The 25243-nt window shown below is 38.6% G+C and overlaps 1 protein-coding gene and 1 long non-coding RNA gene across 5 annotated transcripts in view; both read left to right on the top strand.

The window, feature by feature from the left end:
- Positions 1-430: 430 nt before the first annotated feature.
- The window catches only part of fam131ba (family with sequence similarity 131 member Ba), a 44744-nt gene continuing 19931 nt past the window's right edge, over positions 431-25243 (top strand). For 3 of the 4 annotated variants that reach the window (XM_073822510.1, XM_073822511.1, XM_073822509.1), the window contains exons 1-2: positions 431-578; positions 23043-23080. In XM_073822510.1, the coding sequence (XP_073678611.1) occupies positions 551-578; positions 23043-23080 (66 nt within the window). In that variant the 5' untranslated portion in view covers positions 431-550. The remainder of the gene's footprint in view (positions 579-23042; positions 23081-25243) is intronic. The other variant, XM_073822512.1, reaches the window with a different exon arrangement.
- On the top strand, positions 603-3642 carry LOC141290335 (uncharacterized). Its single transcript, XR_012340101.1, has 3 exons — positions 603-2958; positions 3359-3423; positions 3514-3642. It is a non-coding gene; the product is annotated as an uncharacterized lncRNA (long non-coding RNA).

The following is a 25243-nucleotide window of genomic DNA, read 5'->3' as shown; positions in this document are numbered from 1 at the left end:
GGAGACAGATGCACCGCATTGTCAAACGATAATGGAGAGAACCAAAGAAAAGAGATGCCCCTTGCGATTACTCAAGATATTGATCCGGGAACTCCAGGGAATAGCGTGAAACTTCTGATCAACGCTCTTTCCTTGTGTTGTCATTGACATTTCTCAATGTCATTGTCAGCTGTTTGATGCTACAACCAGTAGTATCGATTACAAAGGGATTTATGGGAACATAAGTGGACGGTGAGCAGTTTCACACCGTTCTCTCCCGTTTCACAGACACACTGACTTAGTGACTGACTAACTCTGATATCTCGGCTCACCAGAGAGTATTGAGGGGGTTGCAGCGAGGCAAGGAAGGAGGGAGGGTGGATGACGGCGAGAGCGTGTTGGAGGCGAGCGCACACACTCGCTCTCATACAGCCTTACAGAGACAGGAGGGGAGAGTCAGAGACGCGGAGAAGAAGAAGAGGAGTGAGAGAGAGAGAGAGAGAAGGAGAGAATGTCTGCTGAGAGGGTGGCTCTCGTTCCTCGTTCACAAACCGGCCCTCGCTGAGACACCATGGGCTGTATCGGCTCCCGCACCATCAGTAAGACCCTCTCCGTTTTGATTGCCTTTCTTTTCCAGGTTGAAAGGAGACCAGCCGGGGTTAGAGGAGCGATAGGCGACGCTCGCACGCATCCCCCCTCTCGGGGAAAACGTGTGTGTTTCTATGGAAACCTTTTGGTTAAAGGCCGTTTGTCCTCCAGGCTTTGACAGCGATTCGGCACGCTGCTTGTGGGAAGCCGGGATGAGGTGTCAGCTTTTGAGAGCCGTTAGTGCGTCTGGAATTGATAGCCGTATGTGTCCACGTGCATGCGGTAGGTGCAGACAGACCGTTCGCCCAGTGGTTTTAAAGAACCAAAGTGAAATTTGTGGAGTGGACGGTCTCAAAGATTCGCCACTGTGCTAAGGTCACGCCAGGAGCTGTTTGTGTGAAAACAGCAGCAGTTCACAGGTTTACGTACGTACGTACATGCAGGTTAACTGAGGAGGGTGTTTTTCGGGATCAGAGGTGCAGGGTCCATGCGCTCACGCGCAAAAAGCGTTCAGGTGTGACGCGGAGCCGGCTGGATGCGCCTCACATGTAGGTCAAATTCTGCAAAGTCAACGGCACCGGTGGGCACCTGTTCCCGCCAAACGCTTACGCGGTTACGCAGCCGTCGATGACAAATTGCGGGTGTTTTGGCGCGATTAATATTCTGCTGTAACCGTGAGACGGCAGGCAGGCTAACTACCCTGGAGAGAAGCCACTGAATTGTTCCTCTTAAACGTGTTTTACGATACCGTACGCCCATTAAGACGAGAGCGCAGTATCAAAACAAACCCAGGCAGCTGATGGAGTGATAAATAAATAAATGCTGCCGTATTTGACCTTTCATTGTCATTGAGCTGTCATGGCAAAGGAACAGAGAGTCTAGATGGAAGGTTTCTTTTATATTAATAAAGCAGTGTCAGAGTGGGACATATTGGGTATTTAGGGAAGCCAGTATTTACAGTATATCCTGCTGAGTAACTTATTAAATCATCTTTTATAGAATTACTTCTATTATATATGAAATTCCTATATTTTCAAGTTGAAATTGGCCAGCTATCTGATATGCTCTGGAGAGGAGCGTGGATGGCATATTTAGTGTGTTTGGCTATAAATAGTGTCTACTTTACAGTGACCGAAAAGGAGAGGAGAGAGGACAAGATGCATGCTAAATAATATGGGTCAAGTGCCTGATATGGGCCTGTGGTTGTTGGCCCCCTTATTTTGAGTGAAGCAAATACTTCTCATGTAAGCCGGGGAAATTTATGTGCTGTCGACATGTTGCACCGACGCTCTTAATGGCTCAACCAAGGCCCTGTTATCGATTTTTTTGTTATTCTTGACTTTATGAGCTCACAAAGCAAATTGTTGCTACTGCCAGAAATAGGAGCATTCTTAGGTCTACATTGATCATCACAAGTGCGTTGCATTTGAATTATACTTTCAAACTTTATATGTGATCCTGGACCACAAAACCAGTCATAAGGGTCAATTTTTTAAATTGAAATTCATACATTTTGAATGAATTGAAGTTGAATAAGTAAGATTTTCATTCATGTATGGTTTGTTAGAATGGGACAATATTGGCCAAGACACATGTATTTGAAAATCTGGAATCTGAAATTTTTTAAAATATTGATGAAATTTCCTTTAAAGTTGTCCAAATGAAGCTAACAATGCATATTATTAATCAAAAATTAAGTTTTTATATATTTACGGTAGGAAATTATAAAATATCTTTATGATATCCTAATGATTTTTGGCATGAAAAAGAAAAATGTATCATTTTAAACCATACCATGTATTTTTGGCTATTGCTACAAATATACCCACACTGTTAGACATTTCTGTAATTTCTACAGTTTTTTACTGTATATCATCCAGTATAAAACAGCAAATTCCCTTTAAAGTAAATAACTGTAATTCCCTTTGCATCATGGGAATTTTCTGTGACGTCAAACACCACATACAGAGATTAACTGTATTTTTAAAAATTGAGGTATACTACTGTATTTGTGGTAACGACCTCTTTGGCGCCACTCCATTGAGATAATTCTTTTCCTCATTTCTTACATTTTGACTGACAGGATTTTGCGCCACAGGAGTTTATCATTCGTTTTAGAAACAGTGCGAGTGGAACAGCGTATTTAGAGTAGGCTACTACTGAACTTCAAAAATATACTGGGGCATCAGTTTACTGTCCTGCATCTATTGTGGATAGTTTCACGGATTATAATGGTTTCTATACTGTCTTTTGTCGCGTCGCGCCGCTCGCGTCTGAGGACACGGAACCAGCGAGGCAGCGCCGGGGGTTTCCCCGGGGATGGAACCCGCGAGTGGGAGAGTTCCGGAGAGCATCTGCGCTGTGTATTGACGCACCTTACAAGCAAGCAAGGTAAAATATATTTATATATATTTGCTATTTGTATGTCTGTTTGTGTGTGGTTTGTCAGATTTTTGCCCAACAGTTTAACCTAGTAACATTTACTCGTCAACATTATGGTACATAAACTTTACCACGGTAAACTGCTGCGTACTTTCAATTAACAAACGACGCTGTCAGCTTATTAAATTACCAAATAAAATTATTTTAACGCGCAAAGCATAATCTTATATTAACAGTAAGTTAGCTAATGTGAAATTTTGTTCAGGTGTTATTTAATGTTCAGCAGTAGCCTATAGTTGAGAATACAAAATCGTATGTTAACTAACGTTAGGTTAAACAAAAGTTTTATGACTAGCTGCCTTTTTTTAAATTGAATTTAATATTTACTGCATTTTGTGTGTGTTTAAAGGCAACTCAAATGAAGCATCACAGAGGACAAGAGCAGGTTACCCACGCTGGGACTAATAATTAATGGTAAGATAATAACTTCACTATGATTTTGAGAGGTTTGTGTATTCCATATGGGGGTTTGTCTTTTACAAATGTGTAATTTTTTTTTTTCAGGGAACAAATTTCTCTGTGTAACAAAGTGGACTGTGAGCAAAGGTGACCTATGTTTTGGAGCAGCACCTCGAATGCCATTTGATGGGAGAAAGAGTGAAGATGCAGTGTTCCAGCATTGGAATATTTTTTTTCTGTGTTTCAGTGTTATATATGGAATGTTTAAATAAAGAATGTGATATTTTGGAATAATTGTGTCTGTTTTAATTGAATATCAGTAGTAACTATAAAATTAATTCTATATAAAATTGTAAAATTTAATTAAATCTATATACAAAACAATGAATTACAATAATATATGGCAGTACATTACTACAGTACCTTACTGTAAACTGAAATACAGTTGGGTACTGTAAATCCTAATTACAGTAACTTACTGGCAACAGTGTTGCCAGTAAGTTACTGTAAAAACCCTTTGAAATGTCTAATAGTGCATGCTACTTAAGGTGGTCCAGGGTCACATATAGATCAGGTTTGGGTTTTTAATTAGAGTCACTTGCACAGCTTTTGCTTCTCTCACAAGATCATGTAATGAATCAACCACAGCCTTTAAAGGGCACTACTGTAATACCTGAATCTGGTGACAGATTGTAAAGGGCAACCGCAATTTACTAATCAAAGCATTAAACTAGAAATACCCTCTTGAAGCTTTCAGTAAACAAGCATGAAATGACACTTCACAGGCTTTCCTCATTAAAGTAGTTATGTTAGCCAAGCTGTCAAACATATTCACTGAATTATAGTCTTCTGTAATTCACCAATCAGCAGTGAGGGTCAATCTATGGCTGTAGCCACAGCACTAGGCATTAACATATCATGAATTAAGTGGGTATATATTTTTATATTTTGATTTTAAATCAAATGTAAATCCATGTCTCAGTCACATTTACTTGGTTAAATAAATATTATTTACACAATAATGTAATCAATATTCTATTTATTAAAGCAAAATATGACTCTCATGAAGTTAGTGTTTTTAAGCATTTTACATGTATTCCATAATAATACCTTAAGGCAGTAACAATTTAAATAATACATTTTATTTGTGAACGTATGTTAAGCTATTCTTTTAAATAGCTAACTTTTAACTATTTTTACATTTTTAGGATTATCAGTCATCAAAGCTCGGTGAATACTGGTCACAGACTTGGATGTTTACTTTAAATTTTACCAAGCTGATTACTCACTAAAAACTCCCACAGATAATGTTTTCATGCAATTTTAAATCTTATTTTGACTAACAAAGTAATTATGTTAAGTGTGTGAGCTGTTTACTTACTTCTTTAAACTAGTCTTCTCATTAACGCCATTATTGTGTATTCCGACTGAGTCGCGAACGCGCACGCACATAAGAGGCGGGATTAATCGTATGAACCAATCACAGCCGAACATAACCAGTCATATCCAATCATATCGCGATGGAGGTAAATGGGCTCAGGGGAGGCCAGAGAGACGCAAACTCCAGCTGTAACTTTACCTGGCGGTGTCGCTGTTGGACAATGTTTCTTTAGAAAAACGATTGATTTTATAAGTGTAATGTTATATTTTGTAATATTAGTGTTGTTTTAGTTTTGTACTACGATTTTTTTTTTCTCATCCAATATTTTGAGGAGACACTGCCTAAATATATTATGATATAATTTGCATATCTTATAGGCCATACATATACAGTCAAACCAAATTTTTTCAGACACCTTCAACATTTCTCACAGTTTATTCGCTATAGTTTAAAAACTATAGTTTTAACTTCAATAGTTAAACTGTGTCAGAATAAATTAATCTCGATAATGTCATACTTTGATAGAAAGGTATGTAACAAAACATGGTCAGGTCAAAGTGTAAAATCAATATTTTGGTCCTAAATTTTTATCAATTTTACTGGTAGTCCACTTTATGAAGAATTCTTGCATATAATATGTCACGGTTTAGTTTACTTTATTTTGCTATCTTTACTTACATAAACAAACAATAGTGTCCTGCACCCACTAGTAAATTACATCTGGTGTCTGAATAATTTTTGGTTTGATGGTATATGGATAAATAATTATAAATAAGTTTTAATATATAATATATAATGTATATATATATAATATATAGATGCCATGGAATACTGTGATTGACCAGTTAGAATAGAATATGACAAATATATGTATATATGTGTGTGTGTGTGTGTGTGTGTATTAATAAAAAACATTATAATGATGATCTCTTTTTATAGCTATTGCTTTTGTTTTCCTATATATTCTGCAACACTTATTTATTTAAAAATATATTATCATATGATTTATTTGCTATATTATGATATATTTGCTTGCTTTTATGTAATGCTTTATATATATTCCTTAATGCATATTCCAGTGTAACAGTATTGTCACTGTAGCCGAATGATGAATGATCTGACCTTATGGTTCAATCCCAAGTAAGTGTCTCAGGAGTGAATGTAACAAGCAATAAGTTGAGAGAAGTCCAATCACACACTGCTGTGTAATAAATGACTTTTCTCTTGCTTCTCTCTTTCTTTTCTGTTTTTGTCTACTCTAGCTGTGTAGTGTTCTAGTTTACTATTGAAATAAGTGACATTTTATATTGCTGAGTCCTATATGATAAATAGCTTGTGTTTTCCAGGTCTCTTTGGGTAAAAGCATCTGTTAAATGTACATGTAGATCAATAAAAACAGCATGTGTATTTGTTTGTCACAGGATTGTGGGTGAGAACTGTCATGTAGGTGTGTTTGAGAGGGCATCAGGTGGATGGCTGAGCTCTTGGCACTAATGCCGATGTTTGCACTGGGTCGCTCTCTGTACGTGTTTGTTCTGTTCGGAGCTATTGCGTTACTCAGGGATGCCTCTTTGTATTGATTTAATTTCAGGCTCTGAAAGAGGGACAGACAGGCTGACATGCAGATGGTGTCTCTCTACCTTTCTCTCTCCCACACACACTCAGTCTCCTGCATGTGTGTGTGTTTGCATGTGATTGCATGATCCAGCTTGTGTGGTGACAGACACGGTCCAAGGTGACTGGCTCAGTATGATTGAGAGGTTTACTCCTCAAGGAGGAGGAGGAGGCAGAAGGGGCAGGAGGAATCACAAGGAGGGAGAGAGAGAGAAGGACTGCAAAGAATGAGTCAGACGAATGAAGGGAAGGAGGGAGGGAGAGAAAGAGGGTGATGGAGGCCCAGGGAGTGACAGACAGGAAGTTCTCAAATGTCTTCTGGTGAATTTGTACCTCTTATCACATCTTATCCAGTTCTGTCCATAAAGACAACCGATCCTCAGGTTAATTTTAGGTTTTATTCTAATAGTGCCCTCTGACTTTTCTTATTTTTAAGCTGCTGCCATCTAGTTTCACCTGTCTGTTCGCTCCAAGTAAGTCTGAGACATCAGAAGCAGTTGCTTCTGTTACATATTTCCATTATTATTAAGTTGAAGGTCACTTCATAAACCGATAGAGGTGAGTTTTAAGTCCCAAGTGAAGAAATGTTAAGCCTTACACGTCAATACTGTAATTTAATGCAATAAAATGTTCTTTCTTTCTCTCTCTTATAGCTTTATTTGTAGCTGAAAGATGTTGCTAAAGTTATATATATATTCTTTTGACCTTTTGAAACTGTTTCATGGTTTCCATAAAATTATATAATGCAGCATAAACTGTTTTTTAACATTGATGAGCAGCAAATCAGCATATTAGAATTTGAAAAGATCATCATGTGAGGTAATGATGCTGAAAATTCAGCCACCACAGGAATAAATTACTTTTTAAATTGTAAATTGTAATACTATTTACTTATATTTACTCAAATGTATTTTTTAAAACCAAATAAATGTGCATTGGTGATCCAGACCCAGACTTTTAACAGTAGTACAAATATATATATATATCCCAGTTAATTATGTATAGATTATTGCTGATATTTATTTTGGGCCTTTAATTGCTCAAATTCATTATGCAGCTTTGCATAGCACAGAAAATTACATTTTGGTATAACTTTATTAAACTAGACATTGTCCCAGTTTGATAACTAGCTGACTCATCAACAGTAATTGCTGCTGTTCAATTGCGTTTCTGTTCATGGCTTTCAATTTCTCATACTCCCCATCTCTCCTTGACTCTCTCCTTGACTCTTTTTCACTCAAGTTTAGTCTTTTGCTCTTTAGGGCTTATTTATACAGGGTCACTTCATTTCTCTGACTGCTATCCACATTATTCCTTAACATGGAAGTAAGAGATGCACCGATTGCAATTTTCTTGGCCGATTCCGATTCCAATTTTTCAGTAAGTGTGACCTGCCGATTCCGATTTTTGCCGATTCCGATTTTATTTTTTTAAGAACTGTAATGTATGCATAGGCCTATACAGAAATATTTTCTTTAATTAAATTTATTTTATAATAAAATAAATTTTTAAACATTACAGGATCTTCTTACAACAAAATAACTTTAACAACAAAATAAAGTGCTTTGTGCCTTCGAAAAAGGTATAAAATTAGTTCCTGTAACTAACATAGTATAGTGTACTAGCAAAAATCTTTTCCTCAATGTATTTTATTTTATTTTATAATAAAAGAAATGTATAAACATTACAGCATCTTCTAAAATAACTTTAACAAAATAAAGTGCTCTGAGCCTTGAAAACATTAGAAATAAAATATAAGTAACAAAGCAGGCATACAAAATTCTACTTTTCTTCAATTAATTTTATATGGAATTTTTTTTTTTACAACATTAATTAAAGGATCATCTCACAACAATAACTTTAATAACAAAAAGTGCACTGTGTCTTCAAACAGGTAGAAATAACAATGCTAGTACTGAATGCTTTTACTTGAGCATTAATGGCAAATGTTTCTTGAGAAAGAGAAGCATTTCTTCCTTGTCAAAAGTTAATCCAGCGGTACTACACTTCGGAACATTCATTCACATATTTGAGCTATACGCCACCGCATACAGCGTCTTCGGTCCGTGTACGTTTTATTCATTTCATTTTCAAATTGAAACGAAATAAGCAGAAATAAGAAAACGGCTTATTTATTCGTTTTTTCATTTGTTCAGAAAACGAAAAAACGAGATTTTTTTTGGTTCAGGGGTAGAAAACGGATAAACGACTTCAAAATTCGTTTTCCACATGTGGGCGGTCAAGAAACGCCCCTTTACGCCGATTGGTCAACCAAATCTGGACCGGTGACGCCATCCATTGTTCGTTCAACAAAATAAAAGACCATTATTTATTTATTTTCATTCTTTTGCAGTCTTTAAAACACACATACAAGTGCAATAACATTATTTACATCAAAATATAATATGATATTAAATATAATATGATATTAAATAAATATAATGATTCTTTTAACTATTGCATACCTGGCTGTTTCTATTAAAATGAGAGTCAACAAGAAGATAGTCCTCTGACTGGCTTTCTTCTGTTCAACCCAACTCGTTTCACAGAAATATTTATTTCATAAATATTAATCTGCATCCCGCATGTTTTATTTTGCTGTATGGTTTATAATCTGAGTATCTGCGGTACATACAGCGCAAAGAAGAACAGATCAATGTTCAGTCAAATGTAAATGCAGTCATAACGTCTTCACACACAGATGAAACTTACTAGAGAAGTGTAACATAAATGCATCTGTACATAAATACAAATTAAATTCAGGTCGCGCACGCTTTAATATCCTTCAAATGGAACATATATGCTCGCTTCGAACTATTTTAGTATGTGAAGACGCTGTATGCGGAGGCGCAGTGCAAATATATGAATGAATGAAAGTGTGGTAAACGTCAACGGATTTCCCCTGCTCAGGGAGTAGGGAGCAATGAACACTGTGCAGGGACTGTCAATCGGAACACAGTTCATTCACGGAGCTTACTTCTAACGAGCGGTTTATCTGAATCAGGTGTGTTAACTAAGAGAGACATGCAAAATATGCAGAGCGGGGGCGCGATCTACCACATGTTCAAACTAAACATGCACGTGGTTCCTGGGGGGTGTTCCATAAACCAAGTTTACCAAATAAGTCAGGCTTATTTCAGTTAGTCTGACTTATTTTGAGCCAAATGAAGTGACAATAAGTCAGACTACCTGAAATAAGCCTGACTTATTTGGTAAACTTGGTTTATGGAACACCCCCCAGGTTGTTTCCACGTTGTATTTTGGCCTTATAAATGTTACAAACTGCGATCTTTGCGTCATCTTCGCTCACACCAAAGACATGTTTACACCATAGACTGGTTTACACGCGACTGTGAGTGCGCGCGCACGGCTGTGACGTAATTGCATGCGCCGCTGGTAATAAAGGGATCGGCTAGGAATCGGCAAGAGGAGAAATAGTTTTATATTTTTATAAAAACCAACATACATATAATACATCTATTACAATGATGTAATTATACTATAAAAAGTAATTTAATAACGTATAAATTTGTAATTATCCACAATAATTTCTTTATGGAAAAAACGTTTTTAAATGCTATATAGCACTATAACGTCTGATAAATAATGTACGAGTAATCAATTATTAAGTGGTTTTATTTGTCAATGTATATTCAGAAAACAAGAATAATTCACTATTAATGTAAAACGCTGTTCTATTATGTTTTAAAAACATAATTCTACTATGCAATTTAAAAGACATTAATGGTCATTATAACGCATTTCTAACTATATAAAATATAACGTGATTTTGCAGGAATTGTAATCAGGTGCTAAAAATAATACCCATTAGTAGTCAATTGAACCAATAAGATCACTCTGGGTCCTAATGGAGACCCGATTCCGGGTGGGGACTGGATTTCTCATGACACTGGCCGGTCACCGATCCGGGCCGATCATGCGAAAAATCGGCCGATTCCGATCACTAGCCGATCAATCGGTGCATCTCTAGAAGTAAGCCTATTAGCTAACCTTCTGGTTCATTCGCCACTAGAGAAATAACGAGAAGAATGACGTGATGTTAACATTAGCGGTAAAATGGTTTGCACTACAAACCAGTTGTTCATAATTAAGATAATACATTAAAATAATATGGTAAGACACACAAATTTGCAATATCAAGCAGGAAATCAAGCTGTTTTGTACAGCTAAAAATAGCTGGACACTGATGAGACTGGAAGCCAGACCCATAAAAATGGCCATGGATACAATCATGAAAAGAGTGTGATTGGTCCTTAAAGGAGTAGTTTACTTCTAGAACAAAAAATTACAGATAATTTACTCACCCTCTTGTCATTTAAGATGTTTATGTCCTTCTTTCTTCAGTTAATAAGAAATTATGTTTCTTGAGGAAAACATTTCAGGATTTCTCTACATATAATGGACTTCAATGGTGCCCCCAAGTGTGAACTTCCAAAATGCAGTTTAAATGCCGCTTCAAAGGACTCTAAACGATCCCAGCCAAGGAAGAAGGATCTTATCTAGCAAAATGAGCTGTGATTTTCTAAACAAGCTGTCAATACTGCAACTTTAAGCCATTAAAGGAGAAGTTCATTTACAGAACAAAAATGTACAGATAATGTACTCACCCATCCAAGATGTCATCCAAGATGTTTATGTCTTTTTTTTCAGTCATAAAGATATTATGTTTTTTGAGGCAAACATTTCAGGATTTCTCTCCATATAGTGGACTTCAATGGTGCCCACGAGTTTAAACTTCCAAAATGCAATTTAAATGCAGCTTCAAAAGTCTCTAAACAATCCCAGCTGAGAAAGAAGGGTCTTATCTAACAAAACAATCTATGTTTTTTTTCGAAAAAAATGACATTTTATATACTTTTGAACCTCAAACGCTTGTCATGTCTGTCTGCGTGAACTGCCTTCAAGACAGTTAGGGTATGTCCAAAAAACTCTCATCTCGTTTTCTTCCCCAACTTCAGGATCATCCTACATCGCTGCAGAAGTACAGACCCAGTGTTTACAAAGTAAACATGCAAAGAAGATCAAACGCCCTTTACAAAAAAGGTAAAATGATGTAGGACAATTTTGAAGTTAAAGTAGAAAACGAGATAGGAGTTTTTCGACCTACCCTGTATTGACTGTATTGACCCGGATTACACAGACCACGCATGCGCATCGCAGAGAAGAGACAAGGCAAGCATTTAAGGTTAAAAAGTATATAAATTGTCAATTTGTTTCGAAATTGACCAATCGTTTCGCAAGATAAGACCCTTCTTCCTCGGCTGGGATCTTTTAGAGCCATTTGAAGCTGCATTTAAACTGTATTTTGGTAGTTCAAACTTGTGGGCACCATTGAAGTCCATTATATGGAGATAATTCCTGACATGTTTTCCTCAACAAACATAATTTCTTTCCGACTAAAGAAAGAAAGAAATTAACATCTTGGATAAGTAAATTAACTGTAAATTTTTGTACTGAAAGTGAACTAATCCTTTAAAGGTGTTGTATGTAATTTCTTGACTGTACCAAAGCATAAAAACACCATAATACATTCACAAATATTTTGGAAACATGCTAAGTTTACTTGTTTTTTTCTAAAAACAATGCTAAAGCCAGTCACACTACTTTGAAAATCAACATTCTGTGTCGGAATATCTGTTTTGTTTTGATCTTGTTTTGGTCTCCACCTACTGCCAGTTTAACCAATAGTATTTCGACACCCCGGGTTGCCAGAAAGTGGAAAACAGCATAGCGCAGCCATGGATGCCAGCAAACAAACTGGATTAGAGATCGCAGATTCTACCCGACAAAAATCCTGAAAAAGCTCTGCCATCCATCTAAAAAGATCTAAGACCAGAAGCATATAACACGAGGAAAAAATAACTCATCAACTTACAGTGTAATGACCCTTCGCAAAAGCCCGCTCTCCTTAGTTACTTTTCCTATGTCCTACAAACAATGTCGCTCTCACGCCACACATCATGTTCTCATGCAGTGAAAAATAAATCGCGAAGCAAAGAGGAAACTGACAACATGCTGACAGACAAGACAGAGCAGGTTACTTCTGGTATGAAACAATGTCTCAGCGGTAAATTTTTGTTATTTTGTGAAAAATTCAAACAGTAAATACCATTTTATAATGTTTATACGTCCTAAATGTGTCGCGACAGATCACTGTATTGCCTCTGATTGTCTTTTCATATTTACATAAAGCATGAAATAAACATGAATGGACATCTGAGCGTAGTTTATTTAAACCGCGGAAAGACGTCAATAATACACACAATTTTTTTGGCGTTATGATTGATCAGATCGCCTGTCAATCAAGCTGTTTGCGAAGGGTCAATTGAGCCCATTCCCGTTGCGTGTTCTTAATCTGGCAAACCACTTGAGCGCCATGTCTGAGGACGGGCGGAAGAACAATATTTTGAATTTGGACTGCAGTACCCATGTCAACCACTAGCTGTCAATATTACATACTTTAAGCCAGTGGTTCTCAATCCTGGTCCTGGGGGACCCCTGCTCTGCACATTTTGCATGTCTCTCTTATTTAACACACCTGACTGAGATCTTCAGCTTGTTAGTTCAGTTTATGTTTCTCTCTCCTAATGAGCTGATGATCTCAATCAGGTGTGTTAAATAAGGGAGACATGCAAAATGTGCAGAGCAGGGGTCCCCCAGGACCAGGATTGAGATCCACTGCTTTAAGCAATTAAAGGAGAAGTTCACTTCCAGAACAAAAATTTACAGATAATGTACTCACCCCCTTGTCATCCAAGATGTTCATGTCTTTCTTTCTTCAGTCTTAAAGATATTATGTTTTTTGAGGCAAACATTTCAGGATTTTTCTCCTGGTGCCTGCAAGTGTAAACTTCCAAAATGCAATTTAAATGCAGTTTCAAAAGGCTCTAAATGATCTCAGCCAAGGAAGAAGGGTCTTATCTAGCAAAACGATCGTTATTTTGGAAAAAAATTGCCTTTTTATATACTTTTTAACCTCAAATGCTCATCGTGTCAAGCTCTGCTTGAACTCCGGTTCATGATAGTTAGGGTAGGTTGAAAAACTCCCATCTCATTTTCTCCTCCAACTTTAAAATCGTCCTACATCGTTGCAGAAGTACCGACTCAGTGTTTACAAAGCAAACATACAAGTGTCAACAAGGAGCATCAAACACCTTTAAAAAAAAAAGATAAAACAGCGATGTAGGACAATTTTGAAGTTGGAGGAAAAATAGGAGTTTTTCCGACATACCATAACTGTCATGAACCGGAATGTACAGTTCAGGCAGAGCTAGACAAGACAAGCTTTTGAGGTTGAAAAGTATATAAATAGTAATTTTTTTTTAGAAAATAACCAATTGTTTCGCTAGCTAAGACCATTCTTCCTCGACTGGGATAGTTTAGAGTCCTTTGAAGCTGCATTTACAAGTTTAAACTCGCTGGCACTATTTTATCACCTCTATTTTTTCCTCAAAAACATAATTTCTTACGATGGAAAAAAGAATGACATTAACATATTGGATGACAAGAGGGCAAGTTAATTATCTGTAATTTTTTGTTCTGGAAGTAAAGGAATTTGTGACTGATGTTAACAACACCGTCTAAAAATTGAAAACTTTCAATGTGTTTTGGCCATTCATTTACACAACAATGGCATTTTGGGGGCCTGACCATGCAAACTTTTGAAAACGGGTTTCAAAGAAAAGTTTTTGAAAAACGATACTGTTATAGTCTCTGTGTAAACTACAGAAAAGTGCATTTCTGAAAATTATGCGCATGCATATTACATGCTTAGTCTATAGGTATGCGTGTATACGTTGCCACGTAGGGTTTCGCTACAAAGTGACAACACCAACAGTCTTGAGTAGCCAGGCCTTGAGTCTGACAGCAGAAAGTCTGGGAATCTTGCCCGCTTTGAATGGTTAAGGACCGCACAAGAGTCCATATGACTGAAAGGTAAAGCAACCAAACACGTCTTGTTTTGTGCTGCATCATGTTTAGGGGCGTGGAAATGTCCTCAAAATAATAGACCGGTGTGTGAAACTCTTGGACATATTTTAAAGAGTCTATGCGGCAAACTTTACATATTTCACATTCTTTGGAAAATTCAGCATTTAGTTGATCCTGATAAGTGCTGATAGTCACAGTTGTAAACACAATGGCTTTCTTCTTCCATGAGAAGGTTTGGCGCCAAACATCTTTGTTTCTAGGCAGAACAATAAAAAACGAGACACACGTCTTCTGGAAATCCTGTAGAATTCAACCAATCCAGTGAAGATTTTGAAACTTTTTTGAAAAGTTTTTTGAAAAATTTTGTTTCCAGTTTTGTGTGCATATGCATCAGACGTTTAGCCAACAGTCCGTAGGCGTGACGTCTGAGGCTGAGACTACATCGCCAACTACTGGCCTGGCACGCATAATACAGCGTTTTAGTTGTATGTGAAACATTTTAAGGACACAAAAGAATATCATTTATGTTTTAGTACCCTCAGATCACCTCAGAAAGTGATTCTTGTTGTTTGGGCCAAATACATAAACGTACTCCTCCAGATCTCAGAACTCAAACATTAATTTCCATTTGAGCTGAAGAGAAAAGATTTCACTGCTCTGCATTAGCATCCATATAGTCTGGGAACAGCAGATCGGATTAATATCCATTTTGCTTAGACACATACCTAATCGAATAGCAGTCTGATCGATTAAGTGTAAATACACATTTTGCCCTCTCTTCTTCACCCTGATGGTCAGTATTGTAATGGTCTGTAACACTTTTCTTTTTTTCGGTGTCTTTTAACTCTGTGTCATTTTAATCTTTTTATGCCTACCCTCTTTTGTCCTCGGTTTTTTCTTTGTTATACCGCATAGCATAGTGTTTCTTCCTTCATTCAGTGTCTCAGTCTTTCTCTCATCCTCTTTGTCTCTGTCTTTCCTGTCCCTCCCCCTCCTCTCCGTGTGTTTTTGGCTCAGTACTGGAGGTGAGTCAGCCTCTTGGACTTCACTCCTAATCAGAGTCACTGTAAGCGTCACCGTGTGTCAGAGTTCCAGCCTGCATTCCTTTATTTGTGCCTTTTTCTTCCTTCCACCTTTACCTTTTGCTGTAGAATAAAATCTCAAATACGTTTCCAGACATGCTAGGCGGTGAGATCTGTCAAGCCAGATTGTCCCATGGTCCAGTTGTTCCTCCATCTGGTTGTTGGCAATGCAGATCTTCCGCTGCTTCTCCCCGCGATACCGTCAGGCTTCTGCCAGGTGTCTAGGAATCTTCATCCTGTTCCTTGTCGTTCGCTGTGCGTTGACGTTAGCTTTTATCCTCGTCACATGCAGATTTGTTTATACCATCTGACTGCTTCTTTCTTCATCTCTCTCGCTCTCTCTTTCCTTTCCCCTGAAGCTCCGGCCCTCATAATGCTCAGTGTCAGACTCAGACATAAATGTAGATGGCAGGGTAAACAGTGCAGCGGCCATGTGGTGCTTAGCGACCTTGGATGCGATGGCTTATCCTTCATGTCTCTTGGGATTTTCTCAATGTGTTTTCCTGCATGAGTGGAAGTGTTTTGTCCGTAACAACATTATGGTGGAACAGACAGATAGAAAGTTATGGGTCCTGACAGCTGGGATGTGCAGCGATTCATCCATCCATCCATCCATCCATCCATCGAATGAATGAATGAAGCATTTATATAGCGCTTTAATTGTGTATAGCCGTACACCCAAAGCACTTTACAGTCGGGGAATCTCTCCTCAACCACCACCAGTATGCGGCATCCACTTGGATGATGCAACGGCAGCCACAGTACAACGGCACCAGTGCACTCACCACACACCAGCTACAGGTGGAGAGGAGGGAGTGATATAGCCAATTCAATGAAAGGGGATTATTAGGAGGCCATGATTGACTAGGGCAAGTGGAGGGAATTTGGCCAGGACACTGGGGTTACACCCCTACTCTTTACGAGAAGTGCCATGGGATTTTCTAACACCTCTTCCAACAGCAACCTAGTTTTCCCAGGAGGTCTCTATCTATCTATCTATCTATCTATCTATCTATCTATCTATCTATCTATCTATCTATCTATCTATCTATCTATCTATCTATCTATCTATCTATCTATCTATCTATCTATCTATCTATCTATCTTTACTTCAATCTGTCATTCAATTCTATTATTCTATCTAGTTTAATTGATTGTTTATACTATTTGTCTGTCATTCTGTCAATCCGCCTGTCTATCTTTAGTTCAATCTATTGTTCATTCTCTGTCATTCTATCATTCTATCTATCTATATTTCAATCTATCTGTAGTTCAATCTATCTATCTATCTATCTATCTATCTATCTATCTATCTATCTATCTATCTATCTATCTATCTATCTATCTATCTATCTATCTATCTATCTATCTATCTATCTATCTATCTATCTATCTGTCTGTCTGTCTGTCTGTCTGTCTGTCATTCTATCTGTGTAAAGTTCAATCTATCATTTATTCTGTCTATCAGTTTTCTCTGTCTTTAGTTCCATCTATCATTAATTCTAACTGTCCTTCAGTCCATCTATCGTTCATTCTGTTATTCTTTCATTCTGTCTGTCTGACTATAGATCTATCTATCTAGCTATAGTTCAATGTATCGTTCATTCTGTCTGTCATTCTGTCAATCCATCAATCTATCTTTAGTTCAATCTATCATTCATTCTGTCATTCTTAGATCTATCTATCTATCTATCTATCTATCTATCTATCTATCTATCTATCTATGTATCTATCTATCTATCTATCTATCTATCTATCTATCTATCTATCTATCTATCTATCTATCTATCTATCTATCTATCTATCTATCATTTATTCTATCCCTCTATCAGTTTTCTCTGTCTTTAGTTCCATCTATCATTTATTCTAACTGTCCTTCAGTCCATCTATCGTTCATTCTGTTATTCTGTGATTCTGTCTATCTATCTATCTATCTATCTATCTATCTATCTATATTTCAGTCTGTCTTTAGGTTAATCTGTCGTTTATTCTATTCGTCAATTGTTCTATCTATCATTTTGTCTGTCTGTTTATCTATCTATCGTTTTTTTCTCTGTCTTCAGCTCAATCTATCATTCATTCTATCAATCAATCTATCTGTCCATCATCGCTCACATCTAGTCAATGTTACTGATCTTCTGGTCTGTTGGTTCTGACAGTCTCCTTTGTAATTGATTATGAGTAGATCTGCTTTACCTTAACTCACTTTATCTGTCTTTCTCTGTTTACTCCTCACTCCTGTTCACTGGTCTCCTCCAGAGCTGCGCTGCTCTGCATGGCTCTATCCGTCTCTCCAGAGTGGGTTAGGTTGATTGAGGAAATGGCCCTGAGGCCCAAAGGCTCTGCTGTACTTACAGAGAGAGAGACCAGCAATTAAAAGACACACGCTCACACACACATGCACGGGATGCAATTAATGCATTCTGAGATCCGAATCAGTCTGGAGTGAAAAAAAAAAATAGAAAAAATCAGACGCAGATAGAACAAGGACTGGAACATTCTGTTTTGATGCGATTAACCCCATCACAATATTGTTATTCTATTGCGTCAACGGTTTAGGACTGTTGTAAATGAGTTCAATGAATCAAGCCGATGCTCAACTCAATTTCACTGATATTGAGCTAAATTAAATAGAACTAAATTGAATAGAGAGAGATGGGGGAGCGAGAGAGCATGTGTACTGCAGCCAGACAGGGTCTCATTCACTAATAATTACTTACATGTGCACAGCGAAGCTTCTCACGCAGAATTTCAAGATTCACAACACAATTTTGGCCACCATTTTGCTGTTTGAGGCTTTCTGGAATCATAAAAGACTTCTTTTGTCAAATGAAAAAGACTTGAATCTTTTAATGTGACATGCTCAGCATGCATGCAGTTTAAAAATAAGCATTTATTTCTGAAATGCTGGAAATTGTTTACAGGAATAATATTACATCAACGCTTCACTACAGCAAGAACAAAAATCACGTAACCCATTATTAGCTGTTATTATGGCAGCAACAGGTATGCAATAAAATACTGAAATATCTATTATTAAATAGGTGTCACACCCCCGGACTTTTAGTTTGCTTTAATGTTACCTCCTTGTGTTCCTGTGTCTGTCTGTTTCCCATTGGATTTATTAAATACTAATTAAATACTAATATTAAATAAAGACGGCCCTCGAGCAGACTTCGCTGCGTTTGTGGAGTGGACACTGGCGAGAAACAAACCCTCGTTTTCCACCCGTTCCCAGGAGAACCTCGTCAGTGCCACTCCAGACCCAGAGCCCAGCCAGCCACCCCGACCCGCGGATTACGAGCCTGAGCCCATCGTAGACGGGAAGCCCGAGCCCGGAGCGACAGCAGTATGGAGCGCCGATGGGCTCAAAACTTCCGACCAGGTGCGAGAGCCGGCCATTACATCTGTGACGGTGGAGTGCTTCGTGGAGCAAGAGAGGGCGGTAGAGAGCCCTGCCCACTGCACCACCACTGGGGGTGAGCATGAGCACAACTCTGGGGATTTAATATACTTTGTCACGGAAATACCTGTCTGCCTGGATTTCCCACCCACCCTCCCTCTTCTGTCTCTGCCTGATTCTCCGCTGGTTCCGCCCAGCCTTCCAGAATCCCCGCTGTCTTCTGTCTGTCCCCTTGCTCACCCTCAGCCCACCATCTGTGCGGTGGGTTCGCTGCGGGTCTGCCAGTCTCCATCGGTGTCATGGCTGGAGGATCCCTCACCATCGCCTCCAGCCTCAGAGTCCTGGTCCACCAGCTTCACCGGGCTCCATTGTCCCTCCAGCTCCGCCCTGGTCAGTCGTTTCCCCACCTTCGCCTCTGGACTCTACTCCTCCAGCTGTGCCTCGTTGCTCCGTCCCACCGGCTCTGTGGACCTCCTCCCTCCCGCGGGCACAGCCTCGGCCCTCTGTCGCTCCGGCTCCGCCACGGACCTCCGGATCTCCATCTCCGCCTTGGTCGCCAGAGCCTTGGGTTCCGCCTTGGCCCTCCGGCTCCGCGGTGTCGCCCAAGATCATTGGCTTTCCGTCTCCGCCTCAGGCTCTCCCACCACCTGCTCCGCCTCCGTCGGTCGGCCCCATCGTCAGCCCTTCCTCCACCATGGCTCCTCCCTCCATCGGCTCCACCGTGGGATTCCATCATGGCTGAGTTCTGGGTCCCACCTGGCTCCTCCTGCTCCAGCCCCCTCCTGTCACCTCCTTGGCTCCTCCCTCCGTCATCACCTCCATGGACTATTTCGTCACCACCCTGGACTCCATCTTGTGCCCTCCTCCCGGGAGTCCGTCCTCCACCAAAGCCCCCTCCTAAGACTTTGTACTGTTTTTTTTTTTCTGTCTGTCGGCACGAGGACGCGCCTTCCGGGAGGGGGAGGTAATGTCACACCCCCGGACTTTTAGTTTGGTTTCTCCCATCAATTCCCCCCACAGATCTGAGTATTTTGACTTCTCCCTCATTGTCTCCACCTGGATGTGTAATCAGTCTGTGTATTTAGTGTGTGTGTTTTCCCCTCAATGCTGTCGGTCTTTAATGTTACCTCCTTGTGTTCCTGTGTCTGCCTGTTTCCCATTGGATTTATTAAATACGCTTACTTTTTATTACGTCGTTGTTCGTGTGTTCCTGCCTGAATCGTGACAATAGGATATTTAAATAAATGTTAAACATTTGACCGACAACGCAAGAAGTGCATTTCCACAAAAATTGCTTCTCCACTGTGAATAAATCAGTATCTAAATACACAGTTTTATCACTGAAGAGCCATGCAAATTTATTTTTACAGTCTTCCCCATGAGAGACAATTACCATCCCAATAGGGCTTTTGTGATGGATTTTTGAAAGTCTGTTAGCATTTTAAGCCAGGTGCATACTGTACAATTTTCAAGGATTTTACCATATAAAACAAGATAAATCTTTTACCATTTCCAAAATTTGTGTCAGATGGCAAAACCTCACAGTGTGAACGCAGCTTTACGCAAAGTCTCATTGGGCTCATATTGTACAATCTGACAAGCAGCAATTGTAGCAGGAAAAAAACTGCACAGCAGGCACTAGGTTTTATTCTTGTTCTACAATGAATTGATGAATCTGGATTGTTGTAAATGAGGGGAGCAGTGACCGTAGTTAGCAATTAGCATACACAACCAAACCATCTCCATATGCCGCAAAGGCTTCCACACAATCTCTCCTTTACTGCCATTTATCATTCTTTGCAAACTCTCGCTAAAGACAAAGGCATTAGCAGCAAGTGTGCCATTCTCAAAACCAGTCCGAACACAATAAACATTGTTTATATACAGTTGAGGTCAAATGTTTACATACACCTTGCAGAATCTCTATATAAATAAGATATTTCACATAAAAAGACTTTTACATATAGTCCACCCCTGCTGAAAAAAACGGCATATGCCGGTTAGGTATGTTTTGGTGCTGGGATGCTTTAGTTATGTTTTAGCTGGTTTATGCTGGTCATTTGCTGGTTAATGCTGGTCCTTTGCTGGTTTATGCTGGCCATTTGCTGGTGAAGGACTAGCATGAACCAGCAAAGGACCAGTATAAACCAGAAAAGAGCCAGCATAAACCAGCTAAAACCAGCATCCCAGCACCAAAACATACCTAACCAGCATATGCTGTTTTTTTCAGCAATAAAAGTTGAATTTATAAGAACTGTTCAAAAGTTTACATACGCTCGATCTTAGTCCTGTGTTGTTACCTGAATGATCCACAGCTGTTTGTTTTTGTTGTTGTTTTGCTTGATAGTTGTTAATGAGTCCCTTGTTTGAACCCTTTCCAACATTGACTGTATGATTTTGAGATCCATCTTTTCACACTGAGGACAACTGAGGGAATCATATGCAACTATTACAGAAGGTTCAAATGATGACATGCTTCAGAAGGAAAAAAAAAATGCATTAAAAGGCAGGGGGTGGAAACTTTTGGAATTTGAAGATCAGGGTAAATTTGACTTATTTTGTCTTCTGGGAAACATCTAAGTACCTTCTGTAGCTTCTGAAGGACAGTACTAAATAAAAAAGTATGATTTTTAGGCAAAATAAGAAAAATCTACAAATCTTCATTCTGTTCAAAAGTTTACACCCCTGGCTCCTAATGGGTCGTGTTTCCTTCTGGAGTCAGGAGTCAGTGTTTGAACCTTCTGTAATAGTTGCATATGAGTCCCGCAGTTGTCCTCAGTGTGAAAAGATGGATCTCAAATTCATACAGTCATTGTTGGAAAGGGTTCAAATAGACAAAAATGCTGAAAAACCAAACATTTTGTGGGACCTAATGGATTTTTTCTGAAGAACAGCAGGCAGTTTAACTGGCAGATTCTGCAAGGTGTATGTAAACTTTTGACCTCAACTGTAATGCTGATGATACACTGGGCAACTTTTTGAGCAATGTTGCCAGGCAACTTTAGCAAATGTTGCTGTCAATGGGCACCCAGGTGAGATATAAAGCCCACGACTGATCTAAATTATTCAGATAGAAATTTGTTACCTATTCTCAATGGGAAAGTGCCCAAGCAACATTGCTAAAAAAGTTGCCCGATTAAATTGCTCAAAAAGTCTACAGTGCACATGATCACCTGCATGTTTACATACTGTTGTTTACATGTTAGATATGGATGATATTTGATTGCTGGTTGGCCTTTTGCATCGTGATGAGTTTTGCCACCGAACACTGTGGCTCAATTTAATGCTTTGTCTCAAAAACAGCCATTATGCCTCGATATTATGTGTTTATGCGGCCTCGAATGTTACAGGGCGATTGTTTTCATTTCATTGTCATTTGTAGTTTGTCATTTTGAATGAGTCATTGTAAACACACACACACACACACACACACACACACACACACACACATGTTGGGTTTACATGTTTTATGGGGACATTCCATAGGCGTAATGGTTTTTATACTGTACAAAGCGTACTTTCTATCGCCCTACACCTACCCTACACCTAAACCTAGCCCTCACAGGAGATTGTGCACACTTTTACTTACTCAAAAAAACTCATTGTGCATGATTTATAAGCCTGTTTCCTTGTGGGGACATTTGGTCCCCACAACGTGATGAATACCAGGTACACACACACACACACACACACACACACACACACACACACACACACACACACACACACACACACACACACACACCATCAACATACATTTCATAATCAAAATGTTGCTGAAGTGCAAAGCTAGAATACAAAATAAACATACTTATGAATCTAATGAATATGATTTTAATATTAAAGATGTCCGAATTGTTTTTGTTCTAAGAGCACTTGCTTGTTTGAGGTTAATCTTAAATTCAGCATCTTCTCTTAAAATACAATGGCTAATCATTTGCATAATTGCATCAAGCAGCGCAATCACTAAATGTTTTTTATCATTTCGTAGGAATATAAAAGTATGATGCAACAAATCTCCTTCCCCACAGAGTGCTGGCGGTTTTGGATGGATAATTAATCTAATTTTAGGCCTTTGTGTGAATGTCAGCAGAAAATGTAGCGAGGAGCTGTCAGTTTGACTTAGCATATTCGGTAAAGGTTGCATAAGCCACATGCCTATTCCCTTATCTCTCTCTATGTCTGTCTCTCTCTTTCCCTGCAGCGGCGGATGCAGTTCCCGTTCGGAAAGATGGGGAGCAGGTGAGTGAAACTACAGCACTTTGCATATTTAAGATTTGCTTTGAACCAAACCCCTGTCCCATGTTGTGAGCTTAAGCTGTAAGGATCACATCTAAAGACGTCCGAGATGATACTTGTGCGAGGTCTGCATTTCTGTTCGAAGCGATTATACCTACCAAGTGCTGACATTTGTGCCTCATGGCACTTTAATGAAGTCTTTAGTTAACATGGAGACCCCCTCTGTGCCACACGCACTTCTTTCCACCCCGCAGACAAACCGTGATGGCATAATGTTTATTTGAAAAGCCTCTATATTAGATTCTCAGCAAGGCCACGGGAGCCGGACCCCAGAGCCCAGCCATTACCGTACAGCATTGCCGTATAACCGCTTTGTCTCCTGGGAAGACATAGCATCATCCGTCTTCCCTATTTGCCGCCAGTGTTCACGTCCTACCCAAGGGCACCGGCTCTTAGCTTGTCGCTCCGCTCAACCACAGATGAATTTGGCGCAAAATCTACCATTTGGATTCTGGTAGCTGTCCAAACCAAACGGCATGTTTTATGTCTCAATGCAGAGTAAAGAAGCTGAGCCAGGAGGTGGTGTCATCTCACTGGAGCTGGAGCCAACTGAAACAGTGTCCGTGTTCTGCATGTATGCGTTTTTTGTTAGCGAGCCGCACTCGGAAAGCCACTTGCTGGTTGCTAAATTGAGAATAATAAAAATAAATGTAAGAATTTATGTCATAAATGATTGCCTAGCAATGAAAATCTCTCAAGAATCAGGTAGTTGCTAAGTAGCAAGGCTATTTTAGTTATCTTAGTGCTAGCTCAATCACTCGCTCTTCACAATAATAAATTATTAGGTTGAATTGGAAGGCTCCAGATTGGACTAGTTTGTTTCACAGACTTTAGCCCTATTCAGATGGAACTAATTTTCTAAACGATGTTTTAGTTAAATGCATCGTTTCAGATGGGACTAACATCTCCACATTTATTAGAGGTGGAAGGGTATGTTTTATACATCTGGGCATTGCAGAGATCACATGTTCTGTTTGCATGCATTGCCTATAGTCAATCGGATTGGTTACCATTAGTATAACCACAGGTTTACTACAAATGTCATTGTTAAGCTATGGTTAGTATAGCAAAAACATGGTTAAATTGTGGTTAACTTTAACAACCATTTTTTTGGTTTTATTTTTTGGATTTGTTTGTAGTAAAACCATGTTTAATTGTCTAAAGGTACATACAGTTGTGCTCATGAATTTGCATACCCCTTGCAGAATATGCAAAATGAAAAATTGTAACAAAATTGCTAAAAAAAAATTGTTTGTTTTTTTAGTACTGTCCTGAATAACCTATTTCACATAACAGATGCTTATATATACTCCACACGATAAAATCATTTAATTTTATAAAAATTACCATGTTCAAAAGTGTACATACACTTCAATCATAATACTGTGTTGTTTCCAAGATGATCCACAATTATTTTTATGTTTTGTAAGCAGTTCAGCTGCCTGCTGTTTTTCAGAAAAATCCTCCTGCACATTCTTTGGTTTTTCATTTGAAACCTTTCCAAAAGTGAATGTAGGATTTTGAGAGCCATCTCTTCACATTGAGGACAATTGATCACAATACTAAACCTATCACAAAATATGAAAACATTCACTGATGCTCATGAAAGCAACACAATGCATTAAAGGAGTAGTTCACTTTCAGAACAAAAATTTACAGATAACGTACTCACCCCCTTGTCATCCAAGATGTTCATATCTTTCTTTCTTCAGCCATAAAGAAATGCTGTTTTTTGAGGAAAATGTAAAAAATGTAAAAAAAAATGTATTGTGACTTTTTTATCTCATAATTCTGACTTAATTGTGTGATACAAACATGCAATTCTGACTTTTTTTTTAACAAATGCTCAAAAAACATGGACAGATTATGACAGGTACACTCCTGTTAAAAAGTTTATTTTAAATTTTATTACTGTTTTAAACCAAAAAATGCCACATTGGTGAGCATAAGAGACTCTTTCCGGAACATTAAAAATCTAATAAATTATATAAAACTTTTGACCGGCAGTGTACAATGATGTTGTGAAGGTTAATGTCACAAGTCTGTTTTTGATCAAATAGATGCAGGCTTGGTGCACATAAGAGACCTTTAAAAGACATAAAAACA

Source organism: Garra rufa, chromosome 17 (assembly GCF_049309525.1).
Source record: "Garra rufa chromosome 17, GarRuf1.0, whole genome shotgun sequence".
NCBI lineage: Eukaryota > Metazoa > Chordata > Actinopteri > Cypriniformes > Cyprinidae > Garra > Garra rufa.
The sequence above is the reverse complement of the archived record's forward strand: the minus strand, read 5'-3'. Positions and strand labels throughout refer to the sequence as shown.